This window comes from Euleptes europaea, chromosome 3 (genome assembly GCF_029931775.1).
Source record: "Euleptes europaea isolate rEulEur1 chromosome 3, rEulEur1.hap1, whole genome shotgun sequence".
Lineage (NCBI taxonomy): Eukaryota > Metazoa > Chordata > Lepidosauria > Squamata > Sphaerodactylidae > Euleptes > Euleptes europaea.
This window is the reverse complement of record NC_079314.1, coordinates 94,075,132-94,101,493: the sequence shown is the minus strand read 5'-3', so window position 1 is coordinate 94,101,493 and position 26,362 is coordinate 94,075,132. Positions and strand designations below refer to the sequence as shown.

Sequence of the window (26,362 nt, the reverse complement as noted above, 5' to 3'; positions counted from 1 at the left end):
GGGCAGGGACCATTTTATATATGTTCAGTTGTACGTTCTGTGATCCTGGATTATACTGAAGGGTGGCTCATCTTAAGTCTTGGTGACTAAATATACTTGGTCTGTGCCTGCTTTGCTACTCCAGACTTCTCTTTCTACAGAGTGAGTCACCATGTCTGGCTTTGACGACCCTGGCATCTTCTACAGCGACAGCTTTGGTGGAGAGCCTGCAGCGGATGAAGGGCACATCCGAAAGTCCCAGCTGCAGAAACGTTTCAAAGAGTTCCTAAGACAGTTCCGAGTGGGAACGGACCGGACTGGCTTCACCTTCAAATACAGGTGCCCGTTGACATGGCCACCCTTGGCATTTTCTGCCGCTTTTCTGTCATAAGCAGTTTTGGCATACTGTATAACTTTGTTTGTTACTAATTGGAGTCCTTGGGTGTCAGTGAACATCTGTTAGTCAGCTTGGTGCCAGCAGGCATGTACTTAGTTGCCTTACACTGAGACAGATGACCGGTCCATTGTATATCAGTACTGACTTCTCCGTCTGGCAGCAGCTTTTCAGGGTCTTTCCTGGTGCCTGTTTTGGGAGATGCTAGATGGAATTGAATCTGGAACATTCTGTATGCCAAGCATATGCTTTATCTCTGAGCCACAGGCCCGCCTGTGTGTTGCATGTATTTTATTTACGTTGGTTGTAGCCCACCTTTCTCACTAAGGCAGGGACGTTGCCTCACAGTCACCTCCACCAACTGCTTCAGGGCTTCCTTTTGATTATGCATGCCTTATCTGCTCATCAGAGGTTGCCTCGTTCTCCCCGCATGTTTTGCCCATATTTTCCAGATGCTGGCTAAAACAGCATCTGGAAAACATGGGCAAAACGCAAGGGAGAGCGAAGTGCACTCTGACAAGCGGATAAGGCATGCATAATCAAAAGGAAGCCCCAAAGCAGTCGGTGGGGGTGATCAGGGAGAAACGTCCCTGCATAAAAGGGTAAGACTCAAGGTGGATTACAAAATTTAAAATGGAATTCAGACAGAATGAGACATCCAGTGAGCCATGTAGTAGAGCTAGGATTACAGAACTAGAAAACAATGCAAAGAACTTTTGATTTTATTTGCCTATTTTTGTTTTATTTATTTTTTACATTTTTATGTTGCATCCTCTCCTGCACAGTCTCGGAGCAGTTTAGAATAAAACACTCAACAATCAAAAATTTTTACCCCACCTTTCTCCTGCAAGAGAGGCCCAAGTGAGTGTACAATAAAAATCACTTTAAACAAACTCTAGTATAAACAGCACCAAAAATTGCACATGACATGGAACAAGTGTGTCATAGCCTCTTCCCCCCAGGCAAAACTTCTTTCAGGGCCTCAGGCACAGAAGAAGGGGGTATTGAGCACCTGGTCTCCCCAGCCTTGTCTGGAGCTTTCTCCCCACTCTGGTTCCAGCTAGTGTTTATTGGGAGGAGGATGCTGTGGGCAAGGAAGGCACAGTTCCTTGAACTTATCAGACTTTACTTCTGTAGGGCAGGAAACTCAAAGCAGAACTACCATCAGATAACCTCAAACACACAGAAAGGAGTGTACAAGGGAAGGCAATCCCTAACCCTCGACTCAGAGTACTTAGGATGGTAAAGAAAGAGCAGTAGGGACTGGATGCAGAAGCCAACTAGAAGCTGGTAGACCAGTTTAAGAATTATGGCACCAAGCTACCTGCAGCTGGCACTGCTTAAGGGGTGGATATATTTTTACTATCAGAAGCATCTGAATACTTTTTCCCAGACAGCCCCTTGCAGGATACATTGCAGTAGCCCACATGAGACATCAAGCAGCCCATCGCTGTCTTTCCGCTATACACCCCCCCCAAACTTTTGCTGATTCTAAATAGCCTTTCAGCCTTTGAGAAATCTCATACAACCGCAACAAACAAAGAACTGACTTAGGCATGTTTGTGTGTGTAAAGTGCCGTCAAGTCGCAGCCGACTTATGGCGGACCCTTTTGGGGGGTTTTCATGGCAAGAGACTAACAGAGGTGGTTTGCCAGTGCCTTCCTCTGCACAGCAACCCTGGTATTCCTTGGTGGTCTCCCATCCAAATACTAACCAGGGCTGACCCTGCTTAGCTTCTGAGATCTGACGAGATCAGGCTAGGCATGACCATGCCATAATACAGCAAGTGGGTCATAAAGGCAGAAGACGGTGCAGTAAAAGGAAAGCAAAGCATAAAATATTGCAGTATTTAAACTGCGATGCCTTAGGTGTCAGCCTCTTTCCTTTATTCCTCTACCTCCTCATTGGTCCCCCGTTTCTCACTGTGTTCCAGAGATGAGCTCAAACGGCATTACAACCTGAGTGAGTACTGGATTGAGGTGGAGATGGAGGACCTGGCAAGTTTCGATGAAGACCTGGCCGACCACTTGTATAAGCAGCCGGCAGAAAACCTGCAGCTGGTACGTGTGGGCTGGGGGCGAGGGGTATCACGAGCCGCACTTGGTTCAGCTTGGGTGTCAACGATGTGTTTTCCTTCTTTAAGCTGTGTTCTTCCCTCCCTAGCTAGAAGAAGCGGCAAAAGAGATCGCTGATGAAGTTACACGTCCGCGACCAGAAGGAGACGAGACGCTTCAGGACATCCAAGTCATGTTGAAATCGGATGCCCATCCATCCAACATCCGTAGCCTCAAGGTGAGCTGGATCCACTTTGGGGAATGAGAGAGGAGAAGCTGTAATAAAGCATGTGGAGAGAATATTGGGGGACAAATGAGGCCTGCTTGATGATTAATAGCATCTGTAAACAGCGGACGAACAGCTATAGTCCTGCAAAGTATGATTCCCCCTGCCCGTCTTTTTCCCACAGTGAAGTGGTCCTGGTTGTACTATATGGGTTGTTTGGTGTTGAGGCTTGTTGTTTTGGTAGGAGGTGGGTTAGTATCTCATTTGATGACTGTATTGGCCTTGCTATAAAATGTCAAGAGCGAAATCATATCAGAATCTGCTGCTCATGTGGAGGTGGGGGAATCAAACCCGGTTCTCTAGATTAGAGTCCACCGCTCGTAACCACTATGCCACGCTGGCTCTCCTTTCTTATGTATCGTTCTAACAGGAAATGGGTGTTTTCATTTCTTTTTCTCCTTCCTCTTAGGAATTGGGAACTCAGTGTTAAGAAAAATAACGTTGGGTTTGCTGAGCCTCTTGCTTATGGGTCTAGCTGCTTGGTGTGGGAGGGTTTCTTTTTGCAGTCCCATCGCAGCTGTGATTCCCTGCTGTTCTTTTGCAGTCTGAACAGATGTCGCACCTGGTGAAGATCCCTGGGATCATTATTGCGGCAACACCCGTGAAGGCCAAAGCAACTAGGATTACCATCCAGTGCCGCACCTGCCGCAACACCATCCCTAACATCGCCCTGCGCCCCGGGCTGGAGGGATACGCCCTTCCGCGGAAGTGCAGCACGTAAGAGAAGACACTCTGGGTGCCTTTCTTTTCTTTGCCTTCTAATGGCCTGTTGCTCGTTCATCTCATCTTGTTCACCTTCTTTTCTTTATATTAACCTGCAGACTGCATACATTTAGAATATCCTAGGCTATATAAAATGATGGCATGACAGTCCCTTCAAAAATATGGCAGAATAATGTCTTCTAACTAGGCTTGTTGGTGAGCTCTACAGAAGTCCCAACACCACAAAGTTACTGCTACCCTGACCCCTAAATCTGGAACATGCAAAGTCAAAGTTCCCCTTAGTGCCTTTCCATGGAGTTAATTGAAATAATCTGCATTTATAATGTCTCTGGCGTACTTAGGCTGCCCAAAAGTTAAAAACAGCAAACACTGCAACAAATAGTATCTAATCAAAAGGGGAGCTGAGGGGATTGGCTGAAGGAACTGCAATCTGCTAACCTGTTTAGAGATCCCCATCTGTACACCCTCAGATGACGTGGGAAAAGCAGATCTAGAAGAGACCTCTGCTTGGATCCCGCTGTCTTCCAGCATCCTCTGTGTGCAGGGCAGCTGTGGTCTCCTTTTCAGTCATGCCTTTGCCTTATTATGTTAATATTTATAAAATTTGTATCCCACCTTTCTGCCACTAAGGTGGCTAACAATTTAAAACATACATGATAAAACAATATTTTTAAAGCATTCAAATCAACCCCCCCCCAAACACACATCATTAAAATGATTAAAGAACAGAGTTAAAATACGTAGAAAACATAAAAACAGCAATTGCGATGTTGGTTAGAAAGGAGGGATCATTGAAGGAATGATTGTGTTTAGATAAGGTGTTGTTGTTACCCACTACTGTCTCACCCGCATCCTTCTTTCCTCCTTTAGGGAGCAGCCTGCCCTAACCAAGTGCCCCTTGGACCCGTACTTCATCGTTCCTGACAAATGCAAGTGTGTGGACTTCCAGACACTGAAACTCCAGGAGTCACCAGACGCTGTCCCTCATGGGGAGATGCCCCGGCACATGCAGCTCTACTGTGATAGGTGGGACCTCTCTAAGTGTCCTTTTTTCCATTGTGTTTCTTGTCTTTTAGAGTGTGATAGTGGTACCCTGGTCAAGTCCCCTAGGATTGGTACAGGCATCATTTCCTGTGTGGCTGTGGAAACTCAGTTGGAGCATAAAAGCCATCTGATCTTGGGCAGCTCTTCTTCCAATAGTTGCTTTACTGATCTCTTGTGGCTCCTTACACTCGTTCTGTGAGCCAGTGAGTCATTTGATACTGGGGACATGTGAAGAAGCAAGAAGCTAGCTTGAAACTCAGGGGAACTGGATTGTCCTGTTGATTTTGGAATAGTGTTGGTTGTCATTTAACACACTTCAGCCTAAAGCTGCTTCATGAATTGGGAAGGAGTCAGACCACTGTCTTGTAGCCCAGTTCCCTGCTAGCGGGAAGTATCCCCCTGCCCATAAGCAGCGCAGTCAAGATTGCTGCAATCCCCTCTCGCATTCTGTCCCTGTTTTCCGTCTTCTGCCCCACTTCTGCAGAACTTGAGGCTTAACATCTTTGAGTCTTTAGTTTGGGAGGACACGAAAGGGAACTTGTAACATCATTAGTCTTTTCTGCTTTCCTTCCTAACTTTTAACACAATTCCTCTTCCAGGTATTTATGTGATAAGGTCGTACCCGGGAACAGGGTCACCATCATGGGCATCTACTCCATCAGGAAAGCTAGCCTGTCGAAGAACAAAGGCCGGGACAATGTTGGAGTGGGCATCCGAAGCTCCTACATCCGTGTGGTGGGCATCCAAGTAGACACCGAAGGCACAGGTAGAACTGCTCCCGGGAAGATTTGGCCCTCGTTTCTGTGATTGTCATGCCTTGTTCATTGTAACATCTATTTCCTGCTATGGTGTGCAAAGCTACATATTTATCCAGTACAACGTTGTCTGCTCTGACTGGCAGTGGCTCTCCAGTGTCTCACGCAGAGGGGCAGGTTAGGTCTTACCCAAAGTTTCCCACCTGAGGTCTTCTGCATACAAAGTATGTGCTCTACCTGTCGCGGTCCGTGCCGTTAAGGTAACCCAGCTCCTAGAATTGACCCCTTCCTAAAAAGGGATCTGTATCTATTCAGCCCGTTACCCACTAAGCAGGGATCAACACTTTCCACCTCTTGCGAGATAGACTTTCTATTGAATTGTTCCAGTAAAAATATGAAAAGAATATATGAATAAAAATACATATATTTTATAAAAATGCATATACTTTATTTCACAAAGTATATGCATGTAAATGGTTACAGAAATAAAAACTATATTAGTTAGTTCAATAGGAACAATGCAAGCAATATTAGCAATATCAACAATCTCTATGACTTTATATGAGAATTTCCAAAGTATATATTTCATTCAGGAAATAATACAATTTACAGAAATCTTGTAAAGTTGGTGCATTGAATAAGTATTCGAATTCAAATTATTTAAATATAAGACATACTTTACCCAGTCATGTCATTGCAGAGTTTCTGTAAGGATTCTATAAGTTCACTTAGAGAATACCTGAAGGAAATCTAACTATTCTAAGTATTATTCTGTTATTTCAATGCTTTTAGTAGTTGATAGGAGAGATCTCTTTGGTTCCATAGTTTCATGTTAGAGCTGATACTATAGCTCTTCCAGCAGTCTGTTTGTGACTGAAAGCATGAGACCATAGAGTCTCTATATATTTGAGGTTTATGGGTCTGAAGCCCATGTTCAGATTAGAAAAGGCTATGTGAAAGCCATCTTTGAGTATGCATTGCTGTATAGCTAAGAGCTATACTGTAATTAATCAGTATTTGAAGCTATGTGTAAAACTTAACATTATGTGTAGAGTATAAACTCTTATTTGTAATCTCTCTGGCAGTGCCAATCTTAGAGAGATACTCTGAGTATAGTTCAATTTAAGAGCTTAAGGCTCCATGGATCTCCATCCATGTATTCCAATTATATGTATTCCAATTGGAGTAATTCTATGTGTTAGCCATTGTTGGCTGTAATGCATGTTTATGTATGCATGTGTATGTCAGACAGTTCTGTGTGAGACCTCAGTCTTCGAACTGACTGCAGAGTATATTCAGTGCTTCCTCCTTGTGTAGAGAAACCCCTGGAATATGCTCTGGTAGTGGGCTTCTTAGAGAAGCTGCATTTACATCTTGTCTGTCAGAACTAGGAAGTCTATACATAAGATAGATCTTATGAGAAGACATTAGTCTTGCTAGAACAAATGGGCTCTCAATGTCACCATATTCCTTAGAGTATAAGGGCCTTCATCACATATTCAGGATGAAGCATTGTACAGATAGTTATTCCAGACAATCAGTCTTCAGAGAGACCGACTGTGTGGGATGATACCTCTCTTTGTAAGAGTTCTCCAGAAATAGAGACAAGAATAAATGAATAAATTGTTCCTAATTCACACAAGAATCGGGTTCCTAATTCACGCAAGAATTAGGCTGCCAAGGTTTTACGTCTTTGGTAGATGGAGGCAGTCCATGGATCAATAGGTTTAGACCATCAGGAACCTCTCTAACCTGTAGTCAGAGAAAGGTCTCTATTTATACCTTCTCAGAGCCTTTATCTTGTAGATGTGCTGGAATAGGTTCTAGAATCCCTTAGCTAAAGCATTCTATAAATAAACAGTATCTTGGTCAGTCAGTAGTTTCAATCAGCATTATAAACAATACTATGCACTTGACTGCCATCTGCAGTAGTTAGTAGATATGACAGTGTCTATCATTTCTTGTCAAGCAGTATGTTTTGTTTAATCAGATAAGCACACCTGCAGCTGTGACCTTTATCCGTGACAGCTGTAATAAATGAGTATAATGTAATAAATGACTATACAACATAGCAAGTAAGCCTTGAGCTTGATACTGTCACAGGTGTTCCAGTCTATGAAGTGACATCATCTTTTTAACACATTTCTATCCTTATGAGGCCTAATGGGCCATGCTTTCAGACCAAAATCCTGGTCTCATATAGTTGCCTGCGCTGAACCATCCCTGCTCCCCTGGCCTTTTGCAGAGCATCTGGTGGGCCAATGTAGGAGACAGGATGATGCGCTTCCGGTCTGATCTAGCAGGCCCCTTGCAACTTAAGAACAAGAGAAGTTGTCGGGAAAATGCTCATTTGCCTACAGTCCTGAACACAGGATAGCCCGATCTTGTCAGATCTCAGAAGCTAAGCAGCGTCGACCCTGGCAACTATTTGGATGGGAGATCTTCAAGGGTTGTGACGCAGGGTCGTGACGCAGAGGCAGGCAATGGCAGACTACCTCTGAACATCTCTTGCCTTGAAGAACCCCACCAGGGATCACCAGGATCACCAGAGGTCAGATGTGACTTGACAGCAAAAAAAAGAGAGAGAAAGAGAGAGCCCAGGTGCCAATGCGAATCCAGACTTCCAGAAATTCAGATAAGCGTAAAGGCAGAGATATTGTTAACAAGCTTTGTTGGCTTTATTCAGAGAACCATTCTAGGAAGTTGAAGAGTTATTACCCGCTTCTAGCAGGCATTTATCTCCCAAGTCAGCTTTCCAGGCTACCCAGCTGTTTGTTTCATGGGGCATAAAATGTATAATACCCGTGGTTGTTTTAAAAAGAAAACTACTTTATTAAAACAAACAAAAAAACCCCACCAAGGGTCTAAAACACAAATTACTAATTACATCAACATCAAAATATACAAGCGCGAATAAACTGCACATTCTAGACAAAAAAAAATTTAATTTTTCAAACTTTTCAGACTGTACTCAGTTTACTTATATGAATAAACTCTGTTAGCTTCTCCAGCCACTCCTCCTTCTTCAAGGTAATAATTTTATTCCAAATTTGGGTAATGGTTAACCTTGCCGATGTTACTCATTAAGCACAAATTCATGGAAGGAAGAAGACCTTGGGGAATGGTAACTCTTTCCTTATACCTTGAGAGATCACCGTAGCAATCATATTCCAGTGTTCTACCGCTCTGCTGCATTCCCACCATAAATGTATAGAACACTTCCCTTTAGCCCCTTGATAAATTTTTGCCAATTTAGAGGGTGACGGTTGCCATTGGTACAGCATTTCTAATTAATGTCCTTTGGCAGTGATGTTTACAAGAATGCTAAACCACCTCTTAACACAAATGCCCAAACCTCTAGATTTACAGGGGCTTTCAGATCTTTTGTCCAGAGCTTTGCAATTTTTTTTTCTGCCATTTGTTATCAACCTCCAATGGATAATTATAAATCTTAGCAAGTATATTCTTTTCACTGGCTAGTGCTGATTTTTCAAAACCTACCAGTTGGGTTCTTATTTCCTCTTAGTAAAATGTATAATACCTGTTTATTATGGGCATCTTTACAACTGCTTGTACTTAACTGGCGAGTCCGGCTTTAACTGAGGGGTTCCTGTTGAATATGGGTGCTTTCGCTAAGCGGCTGTGGGGGAGACAGCTTGAATTTGGGAGTTCTCTGCTCCTGTTCTGAGCTACAGTGCAAATATGTCAATACAGCTTCCTTTGAACATAGCACAAGGCACAGAATCTTTTAAAAAGATAACCACAGTCCTGAGCAATTAAAAAAAAAACACCTTGGTATTGTGAACAAGAGCAGTCGTATCATTCACATTGCAGCTTTTGAAATATTTAAAGCCTAGCGTTTGAGCTCTTAGCTTTGGAACGCAGCCTCTCTTGAGCTTAAAGTGAGTGTAAAGTATCTAAATGTTCAAAAAAGGCTAACAGTTGACAATATGCACTATCCAAGATGGGTAGCAGCAGCGAAACAATACAGGAGTCTAGTGGGGTATTAAAATGACTAAAAACATTTATTCCAGCCGAAGCGTATTCCAGAACTCACTTCATCAGATGCACTGGAGTGTAGATTCATCAGGCCAGTTTATATACACAACAGAAGGGGGGAAGTTACGAAGAAAGACTGGTTCAAAACATGATGCAATCCATAGATTAATCAGTTCACTCAGCATAGGTATGAGACAATGTAAAGCATAACGTGTGGTGTAACGCGGTAAGAACATACAACTGGAAGCTGCAGGTATATTAACAAGGTAAGGGGTGGGAAAAGATACATAATGCAGGCTGATGTGAGATTACAGCCAAAGCTGGAAATGCTTAGAAAGTCGTACCCCTCCCCCCAGTTGTGACAGCAGTCCTAACGATTCACGCTTTTGGACTCTCTTCCATCTTTAGGCCGCAGCGCCACTGGCTCCGTGACGCCGCAGGAAGAAGAGGAATTGCGGGGTCTTGCTTCCATGCCCAACATTTATGAGATGATCTCCAAGAGCATCGCTCCATCTATTTATGGCAGTAGCGATATCAAGAAAGCGATTGCGTGCATGCTCTTTGGAGGCTCCCGAAAGAGGTATGATAGGCACCGAGTGAGGAGTGAATGGGCGGAAGTGAAGTGAAATGCCTCTCTTCCTTTATCTCGCAGGAGAGCAGCCTGCCTAGGTGGTTAATTTACAGTGCAGCACTGTTTATACTTACGTCCAGATTTACACCCATGTATTTCTGTGAACTCCAAAGGGTGTAACTCCCCTTCAAGTCATGCTGTCATGTTCCTTTTTGCCTTCGGTGTGTGTTGTGATTACCAGGGAGTGTACTGAAAGGAAATGGCTATTAGTCATGTTTAATCCTGTAATTTTTTTTTTAACTTAGTTGATTGATCGTCTGGTTATTATTAACTGTTTGATGGGTTAAATTTGCATACAACTAAATCGTCCTGAAGGAAAAACCGGCATTGTTTTGTTTCATAGCATGTGTGATTGCAGAAGAGGCATTCTGTCCTCTGCTGAGAAGGAAGAGAATGCCTCTTCAGAATGCCTCTTCAGAGAGGGCACCTGCCACTCATGGATTGAACACATGAACACACATGAAACTGCCTTATACTGAAACAGACCTTTGGTCCATCAAATTCAGTATTGCCTACTCAGACCGGCAGCGGCTTTCCAGGGTCTCAGGCAGAGGTCTTTCACATCACCTACTTGCCTAGTCCCTTTAACTGGAGATGCCGGGGATTGAACCTGGGACCTTGTGCATGCCAAGCAGATGCTCTACCACTGAGCCACAGCCCCTCCCCTTGCTGCCCATTCGATTGGAGGTTTCTTAAATACGCTTTTTAGATTAATCTGCTAAATTAGCTATCGGGGTAATCTTATGCAGCATTATTCCAGTCCAAGCCCATTGATTTCAGTGCACTTGGACCAGAGGAACTCGGTATAGGATGGCGCTGCAAACGCTGCTGCTCTGCTCCTGCCTCTTCCTCACTGACGTAGAAGGGGAATGAGCACTGATCCAGCACTGCTGCCTCCCTGCTTCCCGGTGATCTGAAACTTTTGGAGGCTGCTTTTGGCAAACTGTCCATTGAAAGGCATGCTCCTTTTCTTTATTATTAAGCTCATATGACCAAAGATCTTGATCAGGAAGAATACATAAAAGATAAAAATAACATTAAAGCATGATAAAATCTTAAAGGACCTAAAGCATTACAAATATAAACAATGAAATAGATAATACCTCCAGTTAGCACATAAGAAAATAAATACATAGACCCATCCAATTCGTATATAATCAGCAATAAAATCATTTTAATGTAACTTTAAAGAAACTGCTATGGCCAGATATTTTGCAACACATCTAGTTATTTCTGGGTCAGAGTCTGCTAGCAATTGTGATATCACCCATGGCTCAACAGGAAGCCGATATCTAGATAAAATAGGAGCAATCCAGAAAGCCCTGGGTGCAATCCGTTGATCACAGAATAGAAAAAGGTGATCTATTGTCTCTATTGCCCTGATACACAAACACAGAAGTGATCTGAGAATGGAATTTTATCAAATGTCCTCTCAGTTCTGCTGTCGGCAGAACATTTAATCTGGTGAGCATAAAAGTGCATCTAGAAAGAAATGCTACTGCCAAATAATACATTGGGGGTTACCGCACTTTGTATTCCCAGAGATGTATTAAGAGTTTGAAAATGTTATAAAAAACATCACTTTAAAAGGGTTTTTGGATACCACGGTTGGAAGACGTCTTCACAGCTAAAGGGGCCAAACAAAGTGCGAACAGTATTTTTTATAACGTTTTCAAACTCTTAATACATCGCTGGGAATACAAGTGTGGTAACCCCCAGTGTCTTACCCGCTGGTGTTTGCAAATGAGATGTTAATAGAGGGAGAAATAGGACTCCCATCCTCACAGTTCCAGGCTACTAGCCCTGACACCCAGCTCTCTCCAAGACATTTCGGTGCCCTTTTGAAAGGCATGGCTTTCAAGATGAACAACTCACCTTCTTCCCTTCCTCCGACTTGCTCTCCAGACTTCCCGATGGATTGACCCGCCGAGGAGACATTAACCTGCTCATGCTGGGAGATCCTGGCACAGCTAAGTCTCAGCTCCTGAAGTTTGTGGAAAGATGCTCACCCATCGGAGTAAGTGTCTACAAAGACAGGTGGCTACTACTACCCAGGAGTTTTTTAAAATAAAGGGGTCAGACTTCTGTGTGTTTGTTTGGGTCGTCTTATTATAAGAATTTACAACATGAATGTGATGCATTTAACCATCGGCACCCCAGTCCCTTCTGTTACATTTCTCATCTCTCGCACTCACAAGAACTCCCGAGTTGCATCAGACTCCAAGGCCATCTAGTCCAGCATCCTGTCCTGTACCCTATTGTTCCGCCCAGCCAAGCTTGAAACCTTCCTCCAGCCTGAGTTGTCCTCTTCCTGTTTGTGCCATTTAAATTGGAGGAAGACCCCAAAGGTTGCTGAGTGGCTTGGAAGGAGACAGGTCCCTGTTTCCAGGAGAACCCAGGAAGCTCAGAACCAGAGTTTGAAAGACACAGGCTTCCCTTTGTTGTTAATAAAAGAGTCCTTCAAGAGAGCTTGGTAGGTAATCTTGTATCATTTGTGGCCTTTAGGAAATGGACTTCCTGAGATGATGATAATGAAATTAGAACTCTGCCTGGGCATCAGCGAGAAGGCAAAACAGCCGTTAGCATATGCTAGTTTCTCCTAAGCAGTAGGTGCATAGAGGTCAAGAGTAATGAGTAGATGAAGACAGGGAGCTTGCAAGACCTTGTTAAGAGTTTCTGCCAGGCTTTATGTTGGCCTTGCAATTAAGGTTCCCAGAATTAATGGCACACCTGCCCAGACTTATTTATGGTGGTTGGTAGTCTGAAAGAAGACACAACTACCAATTCAGTGTAACTTGCAGGCTGTCTGGAAGTTGTTAGTCACTCACCTAGGCTGAGTAGTATTTAAAAGCCTGTTTTACATGAGCGGAGTTTAGTTTGTATAAGTGATGGGAGCTCAAGTAATTTTCACACCAGTTTGTGTCCTTCAAGAGTCTTGGTACATTATGTTTCAAATGCACACAACGTTGTCAATGTAGAGGGTGGTCTGAGCATGGAATCAAACCAGAAGGTGGATTTGGGCTAGCAGGGTTTTTCTCCAAAGGCTGAACAACTTTTGTAACTCTCATGATGGCATCTCGGGCAGTAATTTTTTTCTTAAGGAATACGGTGTGCCGGGAGCTTCTGTAGCTGCGCCCACCCTATCACAAGTGTCCTTGCTAGAAACAAAAGTGACCAGCTGATTATTTTCAGACAGTTCAGTTCTATAGGGATTCTGCTGTACAATAAGGACAAATAAGGAGCAAATGAAGTAAGAGTTTTTGAGTTGGAAATCCATGGTTCTTCCCCAGCTTGCTGGATTATTTTTATTGCCACAAGTACCAGCAGTAGTCATCCTTCCTTCCTGTTAATATTTGCCCTCCCCATACATGTCCTTTGTTTTGAATTCAGTATCTCTGGATTGACTCTTTCATTGCCATAGGGCAAGTGTTAAACCTGCTTGCCTTGCTTCCTACAAATAGGGGCATTCTCTCATGACTGAAGTTGTCTTCTTGGGTGGGCTGGTCCTGTGAATGGCTCAGAATGTGTACAGGTTACAATCCGTGAAGTCCCAGGCAACTCTACCAATAGAACAGAAACCTGTCGAGCTGTCATCTAGACTTGTGTTGGACCACTCCTAAGACCAGTTCAGGCAAGAGCTTCCTTCATGCACTTGGTTACTTCCCATCTTTTCTTCCTTACTGGGCTTTGCCTGTGACATAGAGTGACCCCCATCAAGATGCAAACTGAATGTTGCTGTCTCCTCCTCTTGGGTTTTGCTGTCTGTAGTTTCAGTTGACAAAGGCACGTTATGCAGAGCTTTAGAGATCTCCTGCGGCTGCCAAGCAGGCCAAGTGTGAGTTGCTCTGTCAGTATGCTTTCCTTGGCTTGTCTGCAATGCGTGACCTGCTTTTCCCCTTCTTCCATCTCTCAGGTGTACACCTCTGGGAAAGGCAGCAGCGCAGCTGGTCTGACAGCCTCCGTGATCAGAGACCCGTCTTCACGCAGCTTCTTCATGGAAGGCGGAGCTATGGTCTTGGCCGACGGGGGTGTGGTTTGCATTGATGAGTTTGACAAGGTACGGGCAGCGTGAATTGCTATGGGCAGCCAGTGTTGCAGAGGAGCAAAGGTGGAGGTCGCCTTCCCCATTTGCCTGAGGATAGCATAAAATTATCTTAGTAGGAGAAGGGCAGTGTATTGCTTTAATGATACTGCTCATACAGCCAATTCAGCTCTGAACACTGTCCTACTAAGACTAAAAGAAAGGAAAATATATTTATATTTATCTGCATAAACAGTAGAGAATTAGTCATTTTTAAACTTAATCAGCTCGGGGAAAGGGCAGTGTATTAATATCAGGTGTAAAGAAACGAGCATTGGAGTATCTTAGACAAACCAGTTAGTTATGGGGCAAGTGCTTTAACAGGCAATGGTTGACTTTGTGAGCTGTTCAGTGTATCTAAACTGTACAGAGCATTTGCATTGTATGCAGAAGGTCCCAGGTTCAATCCTTGGCATTCTTGGCTAAAAGGATCACGTAGTGGGCTCTTCCTAAGACCCTGGGGAGCTCCTCCAGTCAACAGTGATCTTGATAGACCAATGATCTAATTTATTATATGGCAGCTTCATCTGTTCATGAAGTGGTTAGAGAAGAAAGATAGTTAAGTGTAAGTATCCATGGGGTGAAAACCATGTTATCAAGATTAGTTGCATTTTGTTCTGAATGCCACCTTGACAACTGTAATACTAAACATGTTTGTGAGCACAGCACACAACTTCTTTGGCTCTTCCCCTCCCAGACTGTTTCCATCAGCAGCCTGGCTGCATGGGAGTGGGGGGAGGTGAAATGACCAGTCCTCCTCCATTAGCCTGCCTAGGTCCATTTGGCCCCTCCCTGCCAGAACTCTCTCCTTCCTAGTCAACAGTGATGAACTTCAGATTCAGACTGAAGCATCAGTCTCACTGCTGACAACGGCATTCTGTTGAGACGGCTAAGCTTTCTGCTATGGAACGTCAGTCTCACAAGTTCTAGATGTGGGAGAATGGTGTGTGTGGGGGGGCTGTTTTTGTCACTGGCTGGCTGCAGGGTTTGTGGGGGGGTTAGTAGGGGGTCATCATCCAATACCAGTTTCCTGTTTTTGAGAAAACAGGCAACAACAAACATTGTTTGGTATTGGTTCTTGTAGGTTATCCGGGCTGTGTAACCGTGGTCTTGGAATTTTCTTTCCTGACGTTTCGCCAGCAACTGTGGCAGGCATCTTCAGAGTAGTAACACTGAAGGACAGTGTCTCTCGAGAGACACTGCTATGTGTCTCGTGAGAGACACTGTCCTTCAGTGTTACTACTCTGAAGATGCCTGCCACAGTTGCTGGCGAAACGTCAGGAAAGAAAATTCCAAGACCACGGTTACACAGCCCGGATAACCTACAAGAACCAATAAACTCTGACCGTGAAAGCCTTCGACATTATATTGTTTGGTATTCTTCTCTACTTTCATTCCCATTCCCCCCATGTGAAACCTGGCGCTCTCATGGTTGAATTCCTTCTTTCTTTCTCTTTTAAAAGATGCGAGAGGATGATAGAGTAGCTATCCATGAAGCAATGGAGCAGCAGACCATCTCCATAGCCAAGGTGAGCTCTTGGAGCCTGTTGAGTTGGGCTTACTGCTTCCTTGTGTGAGTATCTTCAGTGCGTAGGGCAAACTCGCTGGTTTCTGGCTTGGGTCGACAACTTCTTGTCTGCTAGCTTTCAATGCTTTGTAAGGATGGAGTCACTGGCAAGTACCCTACCTTAGGCTGGAGCATGTTAAGTTGGAGGAAGACTCCTTAGACTGGAACTTCCACATGCCCAAATGGCTCTTCCTGGCATGTAGAGAGACATGGTAGGCTTCCACATGAGCATCTTATTCGGTAGGCCCATTCTCCATACAACAAGGGTTCAGAGAAGGCTTCATGTGTCAAGTCACTAACCTGCCTATCTTGCTGTCCCATAACACTTAACCTTCTCCTGACACGAGCATCTTCTCATCCTCGTGCTTATGCAGGCTGGCATCACAACCACCCTAAACTCTCGCTGCTCCGTGTTGGCAGCTGCCAACTCTGTCTTCGGACGCTGGGATGAAACAAAAGGGGATGAGAACATCGACTTCATGCCAACAATCCTGTCCCGCTTTGACATGATCTTCATTGTCAAGGATGAGCACAACGAGGAGAGAGACATGGTAGGTGGGCTGGGCTGTGCAGCTCGGTATGGAAGGGAGGCATCGGGGAGTGCCGCACCATCTCCCGCAGGACAAGTTGACGTATAATAATAATGGCAGAGGAAAGAGTCTGCCCTGCCTCCAGCTGGGTGAGAAACTTGGGTGGTTTTGTCTGTCTTCAGCATGGTTCTGCTTTCCATCTGTTCGCTACAGTATGGGGAAGAATAAGTCCGCTGGCCTTTAAGAGCGCGTGTTTTCTGATTTAACAGGTCTCATAAACAGTGTTGCTTCCTTGGAGTGTGAGATTCAGAGCCGTTAGTCTGCATGATCCACTGGTTAGGTAGTTGCACTTGGATCTGGGCAGCCTTGGATGAGTTGTCTGGGGAATATTACAAGCCTCCTGCACAGGCTGGTTTTAAAGATCTCATGATTTTAAAGATTGCAAAAGCACCTTGCATATAAAAATCACTGCTTAAACGTTAAATAGTAGGTATTGAGCACAAGAAGGAGACTCATGCGAATCATTTAAAATTAGCACTCTGAGACACCCCAGGTTCTCTCGAAAGTTTAAAAGAGAAAGTGGGCTTACTATCTATATGTACATATTTTTACCCTCTTGCTCTGTGACACCCCCAGACTCTGGCTAAGCATGTGATGTCACTGCACGTGAATGCCTTGACCCAGACCCAAGCTGTGGAGGGAGAGATTGAGTTGAACAAGCTGAAGAAGCTGATTGCCTACTGCCGAGCGTGAGTCTGTTGGGTGATGGTGGTGTGGGAAATGTCTCGGAATTCAAGCAGCAAGTTGCTACATAGACTGAAAACCAAGCTTGATGCAGTATGCAGTTGCATCAACCTTTCTCCTGCCTTCAGATTACACCAAAACTAGTCTCAAGAGGCTGAGATTTTGAGCAACAACAGTTGGGGTACTGCTGTAACATTCTTGAACAAACAAGGCTGCTGTACACTGCATCAGACCTCTGGTCTATCAAGGGGAATATTGCCTTCTCTGGCTGGCAGCAGCTCTGCAGGGTCTTAAGCAGAAGTATTTCATGTCACCTATTACCTGATCAGTTTGTTTGTTTTTTTAACTGGAGGTACCAGGGATTGAACCAGGACCTTCTGCATGCCAAGCAGATGCTTTGCTTCAGAGCCTCTTTTTTTTCTGGCCGGTTTCCACTCAAAATCCCCCCTCTCCGAATTGCTGTACTGTGGGCAAAGAAAAAGATACTCCCGCTGTCTCTCCTTCCTGCAGAAGAAAAAGTTCTGTGCGGGCAGGTTGGGGGAGGTTTGAGGTAGACAAATGACTGAGGGAAGGCATCCCTCAACCTCAGTCCTTCTGCTCAAAGTTCACAATTCCCCAAGACCACTTTTGGTTTAAAATGAATGACATCAGGGGAAAGAGGAACACAATTGAGTGCCATGTCTATTTAGGGCTTCCTAATAATTGTCAGGTTGGGAGTTGCAATGGCACTTGTGTGGTACTGCTTTGTGGTGTAGCAGTTAAGAGCTGTGGGCTCTAATCTGGAGAACGAGGTTCAATTCCCAACTCCACATGAAGTCTGACCTTGGGCCAGTCACAGTTCTCTCAGAACTCTCTCAGTCTCACCTACTCAGAAGGTGTCTATTTGTGGGGAGGGGAAGGGAAGGTGATTGTAAGGTGCTTTGAGACTCCTTAAAGTTAGAGAAAAGTGAGGTATAAAAACCAACTCTTCTTCTTGAGACAATGTTCAATTGCCGAATTCTATCAAGAAACAAATGGGGGGTAGCTTTCATGCTGGTAACAACTAGAAAAGAAATGATAAAGGAGAACAGTGGTGTTTTCCATCTGCTGTGGAAACCGATCTCTCTCTTCTTGCTGATGCTAATAAGGTTACACTTCTAGGACAGAGATCGCTTTTCACAGCGGATGGAAACAACAGTGTTGCATTAGAGCGTTGGGCCTTTAGAATTGTGTGGAAGAGGATGTGGACGCGGCATCCAAGACACTTAGCTGCACGGTATCGAAGATCCTTGTCTCACCATCTGCAAGAGCTTGGATCTCTTTGAGGAAAGTTGAAGTTATGTTTGCAACTTTCTCAGCTTGTGAAGTGTCTGTTTCACTTGGCTCTTTGGCCTCCCTCAGAGCAACACCAGAGCAGACTGCATATTGTACTTTTTTTGTTGTTGACATGACAGAAGTAACTGAATTCTCTGTGAGACTTTGTTAGCTGATTGTATCTACGGTTAGGAATTATGGCAGATTCTGCTGAAATTTTACCAGTGTAATGCATTTATACGCCATCTTTCGGTCAAGGCACCCAAGGCAGTTTACACTTTAAAAGACAAAACAATAAATGATGGGGACTGTCTCTGGCCTTTGGTTCTTTCGGGAGCAGAGCTCGCCGGGCCAGGCTTCTTCTCACCACCCTTTAGTTGATTACTAGACTGACATTGTGAATGCTTCTCTCAGCCTTCCCCCCACCCCTTTACTGTGCGTTAGTCTATTGTGGCACCTTAAAAAATTAGCAGTGGTACCGTGGTGTAAGTTTTTATGGGCCAGACCCAATGTGGTTGAGTTCATGGAGCGGACTCCAGTGAGACAGGTGGGACTTCAGCATTGCCTTTCTGTAGCTGTGAGTCAAGTGGGATGAGCCACAGAATAAATCTTTACACTGACCCCTTGGCTCACTTCTACCCTTGTTTCACCAAATGACTCCACCATTCACACTTCGAAGTATTGCTTTTTCACAATCCTACCCAGCAAAGCACAGCCCAGTCACCTGAAATTCCCTGAAGGTAGCCCATTAACTTGCATAAAAGCCATGTTTGTGGGAGGTGGCTTTGCCAGTTAGCCGAACTGGGTAGCGTGGAGCTCGATTTTGTGATGACATCTTCCTTGCCAGTGATGCTGCAGACAATTGGCCTGAAAGCATGAGGCTGATTCCCCCCACCCCCACCCCATGGCTCATAAGGATCCTGCAGTTTTCCCATATTTTACAAGTTCTATGGAGTGGAGAAGCCTCTGGTATCCGACTTACTGAACTCTCCGATGCCTCCTCTAGGAAATGTGGTCCCCGTCTTTCTGCTGAGGCTGCAGAGAAGCTAAAGAACCGCTACATCTTGATGCGCAGCGGTGCCCGCCAGCACGAAAGGGAAAGTGACCATCGGTCCAACATTCCTATAACCGTCAGGTGAGGGGCCAGTATGTGGTTTTGGGTTCAGAACAAGGACAATGCCGCGGAATGGTTATTAGGAGACCTGGGGCTATGACCGGCTCCTTTAAGTGAGTCTCAGCCAGCTTGCAGGTTCATCACGACAGTGGCTTTGCTTCAGAACAGTTGTGGAAGCACTGGGAGCTCTGATCCATCGGGAAGGTGGAAGTCCCCTGAACGGCGCTTGACTAGCAGATTGCATTTGACCTGGCTCAGCGAGGAGAAAGATCCTCCACAGCACTGTGTACCAGGGAGGGGAAGGGGGCTTTGCTTTGTGAGGCGTTGGCTGTGTGCAGACCCGTGTCCGGGCTGTACCACTTCAGGCTGCAAGGGGGAGGCTCGCTCGATTAAATGCTCCTGCAGACAAGAAAGCTTGCCGCATGTGGAAGTGTATGCATAAAGAAAAACAGCACGGTGGCCAACAGAACTATTATAATCATGCACTGTTACTATTCATATAAATATAATTCATGTGTACACTATATTCAGTTATCAAGAGTATGACACAAAAACAAACACAATAAAGAATTACAGTAACTCCCCATCAAGAGGAGTGATTTCAGTCTTTGAGAATTGTAGCCGATCAACAACAGCGCTGGAATTAGAAGTATGACACTAAGGTAAGTGCAATGAGGGAATACAATGACTCCTCCACTTCAAACAAGTATTAATTTCTGTCCTTGAATCAGAACTGATCAGCAACAGCACTGGGATGTGAAAAGGGGGTCTGGTACAAAGTCCCTTTTCATGTAAGCCTTCTTTCTGTTGCACGTGTGTGTTTGTGCTGGAGTGAAATTGACCAGTGTCGGAGCTTTGTGATCCTTTAACAAGATCCTGAGAGATTCTTCCTTGGGCACTTTATGCCTCAATCTAGCTTGGGGGAGGGGGAGACTAGGTGAGAGCCCTTCTCCCTGACACTCTCCCATGCAATCCTGTGCGGAGCTACTCTAAGACCATTGATATAAGTGGGCGTAGACTGGAGTTAACTCTGAGTACAATTGTAATGTTAGTTTTCTTAAGATTTTCTTCTGCGTGGCCAGGGGAGCTCTCTCTGGCATACTGCGCCAGGCCAGAAATGGGTTGCCACCTCAGTGAGACCTAGACCTGAGTCTGGACAGAAACAACTCTTCTTGGTTCTTGCGCTGGCTCATTCTCTGCCCAGGAAGAAGGGTGCTCTGACAAACTACCTCCTTGGCTTCAAGGGGGTTGAGGACGGCTCTTTGCTGGGCTGGGCCTAAAGCAGGTGAAGCCACGGAGTCTGATCCTGTGTTCTAGCCAAGGTGGCCGCCGTTATGCTCCAGCAGGTCTCCTTGCAAGCCGGTCAGTCTCCTGTCCTCCAGATTGTCCAGTTGCTATCGTGTCCTTCCCTTGGTATGGCATTTGCCCTTCCTGTGGGTCTGCTTACTCGTGGTTTTAGCATTGCCCTGGGAGCCAGTCTTGTTCCTCTTATCTGCTGAAGTTTTGGTTTAAGGGTTCCTTGATTTATGTCACGCAGGCAGCTGGAGGCCATTGTGCGAATTGCGGAGTCCCTCAGCAAGATGAAACTTAAGCCTTTTGCCACGGAAGCAGATGTGGAGGAGGCCTTGCGTCTTTTCCAGGTGTCGACGCTGGATGCTGCCATGTCAGGCAACCTTTCAGGTGAAAAAGCCCCCCCAAAAACCCAGGGGGAATGAAGGCACTAAATTTGTCAATTAGATACACTGTAGTCAAATAGTGCCTCCTAAAATGGAATATTGCAACATTAATAGATTATAAACATAAAATCTTTTAAAATTTCAACAAAAGTAGGTTATGACTCACCATAAGATATACATCAAAAATTATTTCAACACAACTAATATACAGACTTATATAAGTGGATATTGTATGTTATATCCACAATTTATAACAGTAAAAGGAAGTCTTACAGGTATATATTCAACAGGTGATTCAATTCAATGTCAATTCCAATTGTTGACTCAGCAGGTAGTGTTCCAACAAGTCGTAATTAACAGGTCTAATAGTGTAAATTAAGAGTTAACAAATGATATAGTCCTATTGGAGCAAATTGGTGGTTCAACAGGTAGTGTTCCAACAGGTAGTGTTGAGACAAATTCCCGGGTGTAAGCTTGTTTCATGTTAATACTTCCTCAGTTATATTTCTCCTGTTATTTTTCTCTTTGCACCAAAGGGAGTGATACTGAATGGATAAACATGCCACTCTCCAAGGAAGAGATGGCAAGCTTTTTTGAGATTTCAGCTGTTCTTGTAGTGTGACGATGGTAGGTTTCTTTTGTATGAATGCTAAGCTGAATACCTATGACTTGGACCTGAGCAAACTAGTTCCAAGGTCCAAATCTTGCCTCTTGTGTAAGCATGCCTTAGGCAAACCACTGTCTTGCATCCACCCCCTGTGCAATGTAGTAATAATCCTACTGGCTTCCCTTAGAGGGCTGCTGCAAAGACAGATATTGAGATGGTATATGTGCAGTGCATTGCACACTCTAAAAAATGATACAAATGCCCATTACTGAGCAAAATCTGGCTCATTTAGAGAAAATACATAATGAGAGAGAGCTTGCACTTGCTAGCTTCCCCCTTTCCGGAGAGGTGCTAAGTTGTTTTCTGTTGCCCCAGAAGGTCGGACCAGAACCAACAGGTTGAAATTAAATCAGAAGTGTTTCCATCTAGACATTAGAAAGAACTTTCTAACAGTTAGAGCTGTTCCTCAGTGGAACAGGCTTCCTCAGGAGGTGGTGAGCTCTCCTTCCCTGGAGGTTTTAAAGCAGAGGTTAGGTGGCCATCTGTCAGCAATGTTGATTCTATTACCTTAGGCAGATCATGAGAGGGAGAGCATCTTGGCCATATGGGCATGGCGTAGGGGTCACTGGGCATGTGGGGGTGGGAGATAGTTGTGAATTTCCTGCATTGTGCAGGGAATTGGACTACATGAACCTGGTTGTCCCTTCCAACTCTATGATTCTATTCTATGAGGTTGCGGCTCACTGGGCAATCCCATGATTCACATGCAGAAGGTCCTGGGTTCAATCCTTAATTACCCCAATTTTAAGGATCGCATTCCTATTTTTATCCTTCCCTGTTACTAAGGAGATCCAGGCAGTGTGTTTGGTTCTCCCATTCTCCATTTTGTCCACCCAAAGGTAGATTCGGCCAGGAGATAGTTGCCCCAAGCTCATCCAACAAGCTTCATGGTTGAGTGGAGATGTGAACCCAGGTTTCCTTAGTTCTTGTCTGATATTCTAACTATTGCTGGCTCTCTTAACCATTGCTGGCTGTCAGATGGCAACTGCTGGGGTGGCTCTTTTTCCACCAGAGACCCTGGAGAGCTGCTGCCAGTCAGAGTAGCAATATTGAACTTGGGTGTACCACATGAACACATGAAGCTGCCTTATACTGAATCACACCATGGGTCCATCAAAGTCAGTACTGTCTACTCAGACTGGCGGCATCTCTCCAGGGTTTCAAGAAGAGGTCTCTTACAACATCTACTACCTGGTGCTACTACTTGGGACCTTCTGCATGCCAACCAGTGCTCAACCACCGAGCCACGGCCCTTCCTCAAAGGGGGCCGTTCACATGGGGCTGATTCTCATATCAGGGAAGTTAGCAGTTTGTTTTCATCCAGGAATGGCCTGGCAGTTTTTTTTTTCCTGACGATTGTAGCTTGCTCACTTATTCGTTTGGAGAATTTCTATCCTGCCTCTCTAGAGAACTTGCTCGAAGCATATTACAAAATAACACACAATAGCGTCTTAACACATAAAAGGCATTAAGAAATGCACATCCATTAAAAAAAATCCAGCCATAACATAAAAGCAGCATAAAGCATTTAGCTGCCTAGAATAATTATGAAAACGCTCCTCAGGCTAAAAGCAGGCTGTAAAAACAAGATCTTTGAAAGAGCAGCCCCCGTAATTTAAAAGCCTGGGTTAAAAACGTGTTTTTAGCTGGGCACCTAGAAGGGTTAGGTGTGCAGTAGGCAGGCCTCAGTGGGAAGGCCAGTCGGCTTAGGAATTTAACCAGGGTAAATTAACAATGAAGGGTGACTACTCAAGCAATGGGCAGGATAAATGATGGGGTGTTTCCACATTCAGAAAAACATAGGGTTGTGCAAAAAAAAATATTGGTAAATTTCAGGTTTGGGTTTATTGGGCCCGATTTTTTTTTCAGGAAACCTGAAATAAGCTGAATATCCATACCAGTAAATATGGGCATTCATCTTATTTTGGGGTTTCCCGAAGAAAAGTGGCCCGGGGTGGGTCATTTTTTGAAGTAGAACCACCAAATTCACAGTGTAGTTTGAAGGGACTCTCCTTACATGAACCCCAAATTTTGGTGAAGATTGGGTCAGAGGGTCCGATTTTATGGGGTTTGGAAAGGGTCGCCCCCCCTCCTCAATAGAGAAATATTGCAAAGTGTGCAATGTTTCTCTATGGGGGGGTGATCCATTCCAGACCACATAAAATCGGACCCCCTGGCCCAATCTTTACCAAACTTTGGGGTTTGAGCAAGGATCCTGTCAAGCTATGCTGTGAATTTGGGAGCTCTACCTCGAAAGGTGCCCCCCCCTCAGGACCCGAAAATGCAGAATAATTATTCAGCTTTTTCCAGAATTGCCTATTCGGCTTTAGCTTTCTCTCCAGATCTGTGCATTCGGTAAACCTGAAATGGAAATTTACCAAAATGGCAAATTTCAGGTTTATTTTCGGTTCGGGTTTATCTCTATGCACAAGCCTAGAGAAACAGCAGCTGTCCCTTTGGAGACAGTAGTTTGCAAGTGCAGGTTCCAATGAAAGCCAGAACTGCTTGGGAACACGCAAAACGTCCTTTGTGAGCTGGGAGGTGCGGTGGAGCCCAGAAAGGAGAGGAGCGCCTCTAAAGTGCAGCATCTCCCCTCTAGGAGTGGAAGGCTTCACTACCCAAGAGGACCAGGAGATGCTGTCCCGCATTGAGAAACAGCTCAAGCGCCGCTTTGCCATTGGCTCCCAGGTGTCTGAGCACAGCATCATCCAGGATTTTGTCAAACAGGTAAGTTGGGTGGGGGGAGCCTGGAACAGCTCTTGCAAAACTCATGACTCAGCAAGCCAGATGCAGCTCACTGGCCACGTGTGGCCGTTTGTCAGGGGTTCAATCCCAAGCAGGCTAGAGAAAGGGAAGATTCACTGAGCCCCTGACATCCACATTCATTTGGTTTTGTGCGTAAAGTTCGTCCAGACCTTCCACTGTCAGAACAGCTTTTAGTGCTCAGCTAAGTTTCTGGTTTACTTTTGCTCAAAAGGAAAAGATGACGTAGAAATGATCGAAAGCCTTTTTTTTTTTTGCTTTCATTTTTTTAAAGGGATTTTTCTAGTGAATTCATTTCAGCACATGTTTTTGCAGTTAGAAGTGCGCAGGGTTTCAGCTTTTGCCACAACAGTTCTGAGCACCCTTTGGGATGCTCTGTCTGTTTGTTGACTGTTGGAGGTCAGGGTAACCTAAGTGTCATCCACAAATGGTCATGTAAGCCAAGATGCCATGGATGAGCCTCTTCCTGTCTGGAAGGCTCTTTGCATACCTTCACCGTTCTTCTGACCCTGGTTAGTCAGAGACAAGTTAGGGGAGACATGAAAGAGGTCTATAAAAGTATGCATAGTATGGAGAGAATGGACAGGGAGAAGCTTTTCTCCCTCTCTCATACTAGAACGTGGGGTCATCTGCTGGAGGGCGAGGGAATCAAAACGGATAAAGGAAGTATTTATTCACATAACACATAAATTGTGGAACTCCCTGCCCCAGGATGTGGTGATGGCTGCCAACTTGGAGGGCTTTAAGAGGGGAGTGGACGTGTTCATGGAGGAGAGGGCTGTTCATGGCTACTAGTCAAAATGGATACTAGTCATGATGCATACCTATTCTCTCCAGGATCAGAAGAGCATGCCTGTTATATTAGGTGCTTTGGAACACAGGCAGGATAATGCTGCTGCAGTTGCCTTGCTTGTGGGCTTTCTAGAGGTACCTGGTTGGCCACTGTGTGAACAGACTGCTGGCTTAAAGCATTCATGGAGATGAAATTTCCAGTTGGGGAAATGGTACCAGGGTAGAAAGGAGATTTAGACACCCCCACTCCCCAGCGGCTGCTTTTTGCAGCTTTAAATACACATCTGGTCATCTGTTCTTGGATCCCCAGCATCATGTCTAGTGTGGCCCTAGCAGGCAAAGCTACTCTGTAGTGTAGTCGGTTCTTGTAGGTTATCCGGGCTGTGTGACCGTGGTCTTGGTATTTTCTTTCCTGACGTTTCGCTAGCAGCTGTGGCAGGCATCTTCAGAGGGATAACACTGAAGGACTACTACTCTGTAGTGTTTAAACAAGACTTTGCACTCTGCGCTGTAAACTAGACCCAGCAGTTGTCAAGCTTACAATTCCTGCCCTTTGTTGTTGAGCTGTTGCTTTTTCACATAATGGGCTTCACGGAATCTCCCCTGCCTCTTGCTTTTCTCCCAGAAATACCCCGAGCATGCCGTCTACAAGGTGCTGCAGCTCATGATGCGCCGTGGCGAGATCCAGCACCGCATGCAACGCAAGGTCCTTTTCCGCATCAAGTGAGACTCTGGCTTCTCCTGTGACTCTGGAAGTGCCATTCCCCACAGCGGGCCCCAAAGTGCAGGGAGTCCTCTTGGGCCACCTGCTTCCCACCCCCAATTTCCTGCAGTGAAGTCTTGCAGAGTGAAGAGGGAGAAGAACTGGTATCACCTATTTCCCCCCTCCATGCAAAAACTCTTCCTGATGTGGAGAGTCAATCGAGGCCAGGGAGAGAGTGCTTGTTTCGTTTTGTTTGTATGTTTGCTTCCTTCAACTTTCCCATTAAAGTGTTGCCTTGATGTTTTGCTAGAATATTAAAAGGCTTTTAGTTGCATTAAAACTCAAAAAACAAAATATCTGCTTGTAACAGGAGGCTGTTGTTGCACCATGGGTGAGGTAGGGAAGAGTGGGTGGCTGCACGGGCTGAGGAAAAATTGACCCATCTTCGGCTTGTGCCTCTGCTCGGTCCTTCCCCTTTACGCAGTCTGGAAGATCAGCTGTGAGGCGTAGTCAGCTAAAGCCTGGTTCCAGGAGGCATACATTGAGGTCACCGATCTAGCCTCAAAA

General features: G+C 45.0%; 1 protein-coding gene across 1 annotated transcript; it reads left to right on the top strand.

The window, feature by feature from the left end:
- The first annotated feature begins 143 nt into the window (after positions 1–143).
- On the top strand, positions 144–25,857 carry MCM5 (minichromosome maintenance complex component 5). Its single transcript, XM_056847250.1, has 16 exons — positions 144–318; positions 2,307–2,433; positions 2,537–2,665; positions 3,258–3,430; positions 4,307–4,462; positions 5,080–5,246; positions 9,643–9,814; positions 11,771–11,882; positions 13,779–13,922; positions 15,410–15,475; positions 15,888–16,064; positions 16,680–16,792; positions 19,087–19,215; positions 20,732–20,874; positions 24,137–24,264; positions 25,718–25,857. Exons 1-16 carry the CDS (start codon positions 152–154, stop codon positions 25,817–25,819), a joined length of 2,205 nt encoding a protein of 734 aa, XP_056703228.1. The 5' UTR covers positions 144–151; the 3' UTR covers positions 25,820–25,857.
- The last annotated feature ends 505 nt before the right edge of the window (positions 25,858–26,362 follow it).